The sequence below is a fragment of the Adiantum capillus-veneris genome, chromosome 15 (genome assembly GCF_014529385.1).
Source record: "Adiantum capillus-veneris isolate H3 chromosome 15, ASM1452938v2, whole genome shotgun sequence".
Taxonomy (NCBI): Eukaryota; Viridiplantae; Streptophyta; class Polypodiopsida; order Polypodiales; family Pteridaceae; genus Adiantum; species Adiantum capillus-veneris.
The window spans coordinates 63431930-63439186 of NC_140945.1; the positions used below are offsets into that span (position 1 = coordinate 63431930).

General features: G+C 40.7%; 1 protein-coding gene across 1 annotated transcript; it reads left to right on the top strand.

Moving 5' to 3' along the window:
* Positions 1–1220: 1220 nt before the first annotated feature.
* Positions 1221–2301, top strand: LOC147440782 (E3 ubiquitin-protein ligase Os03g0188200-like). The gene has a single exon (XM_086483586.1). The coding sequence runs from the start codon at positions 1234–1236 to the stop codon at positions 1873–1875; it is 642 nt and encodes a 213-aa protein (XP_086339712.1). The 5' UTR covers positions 1221–1233; the 3' UTR covers positions 1876–2301.
* Positions 2302–7257: the final 4956 nt, after the last annotated feature.

The following is a 7257-nucleotide window of genomic DNA, read 5'->3' on the forward strand; positions in this document are numbered from 1 at the left end:
TTTGGTAGCACTGTTTTTACTTGGTAAGGCTCGAACACTAGATTAAGCTCCCGGCGACAAGCAGGTTTTCAAATTAAAAGTAGAGTGTTTCCCTTCCGGATCTCTGCATCGAAATGAAGTATCGCATAAGGTAACCTTTTGTCGATCGTCTCCTAAGCTTAGCTTACACCCACTCTTCATCATGCACACGTTCTCTTCATTGTTTCTTCCCAAGCTCTCACACCTTCTAATTGGCTTTGGTCGTTGCTACTAATTCCCTGCCCATCAGTATCACAAAATCAACACTTGAGCTTGTTATTTCAACTCCATTCCCATGCATTTGACACAGCGAATATGATCCAGCCTCGATGGCCATGGTATCTTCAACCTTGATGCGTCTGCTTCAGATGAGGACGATGACTGATGGTGTTGATGGTGCTATGGTTTATAGTCCAAATCTTCCTGGTTTTGAGCTTGTTAAATGTGCCATGGAGGGTCGCTTTCTCTCATGCACCACCCCCAACAAAGGTTCCCTGCACTTTGCACATGGTTCCCTGCACTTTGCACATGATGGCTATGGTGGCTCTGGGCTTGATGGTGACGAGGATGCCGATCGTTGGATCCAGAATTTGCCCAGAAAATCCCTCTAGCTTGTCGCCTTACCGATATACCCGTTTGGTGCCAAGCCAGGTTGTGGCTCGCCCGGCTTTCAGCTTTATAACCAATTGCTCGATTTCTATGCAGCCTCATGCTAGCAGGTACACCGCATCCCTACTACATCAGAAGCATAGGCCCAAATCCAAATCACAGCAGTCCACAAGCAGAGTCCATCCGTAACCTTCAAAAGGATGCAAGATCAAAAGCAACGTTCTTGTTTTTTTTTCCCAAACTCGGCGCTGTGCAGACCTTCAGACCGAAAAGCAGCGATGGAATTTTTCTTTTCGGGGCTCTTGGGGCTGCTGGCCGTGCAATTCAAGCCGTGGTTAATGGATGGCCGTGCGATTTGAGCCAAGTGACCAGTTTTACGTTGAAGAAACTAGAAAATCTCATTTGGCTCACAAAGTAAATATAAAGAAAAAACAAAACGGAGAGAAAATCACGCTTGCTGATGGACACAAAAGCAGGTAAGTTGGGTTGCGTTCCGCGTGGAAACGTGAAAAGCAAAAAAGTAAGCGGGGTCTGGGGGCAGATATGAGATAGAGCCTAGAACAACGTTGTTGACGGTCGAGAATGGACGGGCGTATTGTGATTCTAATGTTTTATGCTTGTCTTCTAGTGTTCACCACCTTGGTTACGGCGTGCATCCTTAAGATCCTCCACTACTGGTGCACCATGATCAGAGGAAGTCATCCTGCTTATATTGATCCCAGAGAGACTACCGTCCATGAGCAAGTGCTACTGGATATCAGAAGGATCAGGAGGGCGGCACGCCACCGAGACTTTGTATGCATGAGAGATCGCCAGCGCACCGCAGGCACGGCCGTGGCTTTCTGTCCGACGGCCCGGTTTGCGGCAGAGATCGAGGCTGCAGTACCGTCTTCTCTCTTCTTTGTTGCAGCTTCCGATCAGGATGAAAAGCCCTTAACTGAATGCGGCATCTGCTTCGACATTCTAGAAGATGCGCAGCGTGTTCGCCACCTCCCAGCCTGCGCACACACATTTCATGCCGACTGCATCGATGCGTGGTTTGCTCAGGTCTCGTCCTGCCCTTTCTGTCGCGCTTCCGTCTCCATCCCCAACCTTGGCCTCCATGCTGTGGAGCTCATGCCAGCTGCAGCTCCAGCTGGAGACATGAATTCTTCTGAAGCTGCGGGCACCAACGCTGATCACTTACCTGTGAATGAGGGTGCCACCGTCATCGACATTGCAGACCACGCTGCATCAATTCTCGCTTGACTTATGGGAACCCATCACAAACCACATTACCATCGCTTGACTTATGCATGTGAGAACGCATCACAAACCACATTACCATCCTCCTTTCAACGCCTAGAAAAACTCAAAACCTTGGAGACCGATCTTCCCGTGGGTTGGAATATGGACGCAAATAGAGAATATATTGGATGTGTATCCATGCCCTTTAGTATATATTCTTTGCATGAAATACCCTTTAGTATGTTGAATTGTTATGGCGGATTCGATTCCTATAGATTTGATTCAAACAGTTTACATTTATGGATTTGATTTAAATATCTAGTTTGGATCACCTGCCCTTGATTAAAGTGGGATCTACTTTCCCTACATTGTAGCCACATAAAATCACTCCCAATCACATCTACCTCCCCTCCCATGGTTGCATACAAACACTCACTCTTTGGCGTGTTCTCTTCATGTATTTATCTTCACTTTGCTATTAGTCTCTTGTATCTTTTTTAGTATGAATTTCAATTAGTGTTAAGATAGATAGAGATTCCTCTTCTGCTTTTGATACCTCTTGCAAGTACCTCCACCGTATACAAGCTCAATGGTATAAACTACCAAGTTTGGAACCTATGAATGGAGCTCTATCTGAAGCAACTTTATCTTAGAGATATCATCTTCAGCTTGAACCTTGTCCTTGAGCCACCCAAAGACTAAACACCTTCAGGCAAGATTGAGGCATACAAAGCCTAGCAAGCCTTAGACACTAGTGCTCAAATGAATCTCATACAACACTCTTGGGGGGTTCACTCAAAGTTATGTACGGTAGCACACGAGTTCCATACACGGCGGATAGTCCGGTTATAGAGATACATAATATACTTACAGAAGGGCAATGATATATTCTATGTGTGTATACGTAGCTGAAAATCTACTTAAGCTTAGTCTTTATTCAAAAGTTACTAGAGATGTACCTCAAATGCACAATGTTGCCACTATTCTTCATTAATCATGTGGCATATAAGTTCACAAACTTAGTACTCCATGCTAAGAACTTAATAGTACTATATGTTGATGCTCTCTGTTGGTAGCTCTTTATGTTAGTACTACCTGTGTTATTACTCATGTTTGTGTTATTACTCATGTTTGTTTTGTGCTATCTATTAGTGCTAATCTCTGCTAGTACTACATGACCACCATAATCATTAACTAGGGTCTTTGCAAGGGATTGTGAAGAAGATTCTAGGGGAGGACTTTGGTACTCGGGGTTTACTAGAAGCATTTGTGTTAAGAGAGGAGAAAGTTTCATCTCTACAAGCACGCATGCGCGCGCACACACACACACTCACATAGATGGTGGCAAACCTTGTTCTTCTTCTTCTTTACCAACTCAAGATAAGAGGTTTACCAGAAGCACATAGAGAAAAATAACAACATAAAGAGAAACTACTACAAGGGTCTAGTGTGAACCGCTAGTGAGTGAGGTGAATGGATAAGTGTGCCATCACTCCAGTAGGTAGATTAACTTAGTGACATAGTATAATTGTAGTATCACTGGCAAAAACATGTGTATCCACCAAGTCGTGTCAGTGATGATGACTGTCGGTGATAGTCCTACATGTTGAGCTTAAAATCTCAACACTCCCCGTCAAGCTCCACACCATCTCACATATGCCAAGCATCACTTAAAATTGTTGTAGCTTCTCCACTCCAAGGGTCTTTGTGAAGATATCTGCAGCCTACTCATCCATTGCCACACACTCAAGGTCGATGTCGCCCACTAAAACCCTCTCTCTGATGAAGTGGTAATGCACCTCAATGTGCTTCATTCTTACATGAAACATTGGGTTTCAATCCAACTGTATGTTGCTGAGGTTACCACAATAGATGACAACCTTGCACTCTGCCTTTATACTTGATAGAGCAATCATAGGTTGCTTCTTAATTCTCCATGTGATAGCAATACTCCCAAGTGAAAACATGAATCCTCTAGAAGACTTGTAATCGTATGTGCTACCAACCCAATCCGCATCTATGTAACCATAGAGCCACAAATCCACATCACCCTATAAAAAAGTGCATAATCCAAAGTAGCACTCACATAGCACAATGTGTGCCTCAATGCATCCAAGTTGGTTTTATGAAAAATTGCATAGACTAACTAACTCACCAATCTGTAGCTCAAGCTTGGACGTGAGATAGTCAAGTACCCAAACCTTCCTATACAAGGTAGCTTTCTCAAATACTTGATCTACATCATTTATTAACTTCAAACTTTGATCTAAAGGCATTGCAATTGGCTTAAAATTAGCCATACATACATTTTAAACATGTCCAAAACATATTTTCTTTGTGACAGTCATACACCCTCTTTTATGCAAAAAAATTCAATGCTCAAGAAATACCACAAGTCTTTCATCTCAAGCTCCTGCATAAGTAGAGCCTTTACACCCTCTACTTAGCCACATTATCACCTCCAATAATCAAGTCGTCCACATAGATGCATATCACTAAATTTCTTGTCTCATTCTTTCATACATACAATGAATGATCTACAATAAAATGAATAACCCGCACATATATACAATGTAGAACCCACGTGTTTTAAGGATGCTATTAAAGATTAAAAATGACAGCATTCTACGGATAAAGAAATGGTTACCCTTAATGAAAATGGAACCTAGGATTTTGTGCCATTACTAAAATGAAAGAAGAAAATTGGATGTAAATGCTTTATTTTGAAAATGGGTTTACAAAATGAACCATAATGTTGATGGAAATGTGAGCAGGTACAAGGCCAAGCTTGTGGCCAAAGGTTATGCACAAAATTATGGGATTGATTATGAGGAGACATTCAGTCTCGTAGCCAATAAGTCAATATCTATAAGTCAATATCTGTAGAAGATTTCTTACTCTTTTAGACCTGCATGGTTCAAGATCACTTTTAGGTGCCTTGTTTCCTCCTTGCATCCTTCTTGCACCTGGAGTCTTCACAGAGTGTATGTCAAACTCCTCATCTAAACTCTACTCAGAACCACTGCTATCATCATCATCATGACCAACACTTAAAATTATCAATTATGGACATCATCAATCATTTCCTTCCCTTTTCTTAATATAGTTGAAGAGTTAGTAGGACTCAGTCTTTCATGCAGCTTGCCACTCTATGGTTTCTCACCATGACCTGCACTAGGTGACTTTTGTGGCCCACTCAAAACCTGCAATTGTGCACCTTTATTTTTTTCAACCACATTTTTCTCTTACATCAACCCCTAAATAGTATTTTACATCAGCATACCAACTTTCCATTTCATAAAAAACAACATCTTTGCTCACCCCCACTTTACATGTGATATGAGTGTAACTCTTATACCTTACTGCTCAAGGGAATAACCAATGAACACATATTTTTTTGGTTTTTGGATTACTTGCATGTTTATCATGAGTAAAGGATGTTTTTACCTGCTTTTCAAATTGACAATTTTCACATACTTTTAATTTTCATTTTAAAAACTTTAAATGCTAGAAAACATATAACCATCTCTTTAGTTTGCATTGTCTTTAGCATCTGCAAATTTACATGACCAACATGTTTGTGCCAAATCTCAATTTTTGCAACAACTCTTGCATCTTGTGCAAACATAACAACACTCAACTCGAGCACATTAACATCCAAAGTAGACATTATACCCACTATCTATCCAACATAAACCAAATTCTTCTGATTGTGGATACATATAGTACATCAATGGGCGGATACTTTTCTTTACCATCAATGACATACAATGATACATTTCTTGTATGCATAATGGGATGTTTAATATCATTTCCAGACTCTACATAGCCAAGACTTTTCAAAGTCTACATTTCTTAAATAAATGATGCACCGAAATCCCCATATCAGACATTATCACTAGATTTTGTCACATTTGCAAACATAGTATCTACTAATGTATTGCACCACAAATAGCCTCTCAAGCTCATCTACCTTCCTACTAATGGTTGCATAATTATTGTGCTACCTCTTGTCATGTCTCACATAATTCCAACATACTATATTTCCATGTTGACCTGTATTGTTACACTGTGCATTTCCATAACCTTTGGACTCCCCCTGCCTTGAAAGTGCCCTTGATCACCTGTGTTCTATCTCTTATTGTTATTTTGTTGTTGTGCTTGGTGATTGCCTCTTCCTCGACCTCCTCCATGACCTGTACCACACTCTCTTCCTCTTCCTATATTTTTAAAGAGGACATATTTAGAATTTACTCTACCTTGCATAGAGGAGTCTTCCTCAAGTTCCTTCTCTTTCCCAATCATTAAGGAAACCAAATTTGTAGATGAGAAAATGTTCTCTCAAGATGGATACCAGTCTTATATTTTTTTTATTCTTGACCCAAACCTCGTAGACATACTTTCCACTTTATCATCATCAACAATTGTAATACTGATTGATACAAGGGACTCACATTTGTTCTTTATCTTCCATGAAGATTCATTGATTGATAGGTTTTTCTTCTATATTGCATTCATAACAGTCTTCAATTGTAGCTTCCTTGCTCTTGTGTTGGTCACATCCAATGACAATAAGGTTTCCCAAACCTCCTTAGGGGTGTGAGCATTTGGTATGTGCCCAATCATAGTGTCATGTACACTCACAGAAAGCTAGCACATGACCGTCCAAGCTCCCTAGTTCCAATATTTAGAAATCTTGATTTTTGTAGCACTTGCATGTTCCTCTAGTAACGTTGGTGTTATCTCATGCTCTCCATCAATGTACTCTAAATAACTTTTACCCATAAGAATATTGGTCATTGTGAACTTCCAAGCATGGAAGTTGTTCTTGTATAGATTCTCACTAACAATCTAGATAAGTCCATCATTGTTGGACACATATTTTTAACCCTTCACCAAGTCTCTAAGTAGCCTGCTAAAGATAGTTAGTTATCACCAATAACTGCGTAAAAGCATATTTAGGTGGTACCAAAAATGAGTGTCTTGGACACCCCTTTGGGAGGAGAGAGAGGGAGGGGCAAGTCTTATAAGTAAAAGTATAAATCCCTTTAGGTAGAGAGCTGGGAGGGAATATGGTGGCTTGTCATTTTCAAAAGCATTTAAAAACTAAAGACAAATATAGAATTAGGGAAAACTTCATTCCCATTAAACACCATTGGCAATCAAGTTGCCTCCACTTTGTTAGACTCTACAATGCTCTTTCAATGGGTCCCTATCCCTAGCACTGTAGTTGTGCCATCTCTCTCTCTCTCTCTCTCTCTCTCTCTCTCTCTCTCTCTCTCTCTCTCTCTCTCTCTCTCTCTCTCTCTCTCTCTCTCTCCAATATCCTTTGCTTCCGATATGTCGATTCATGTCCAGAGCTTTTCCACATTAGAGTTTGCTTTTAGGCTTAAAGATGTTCTT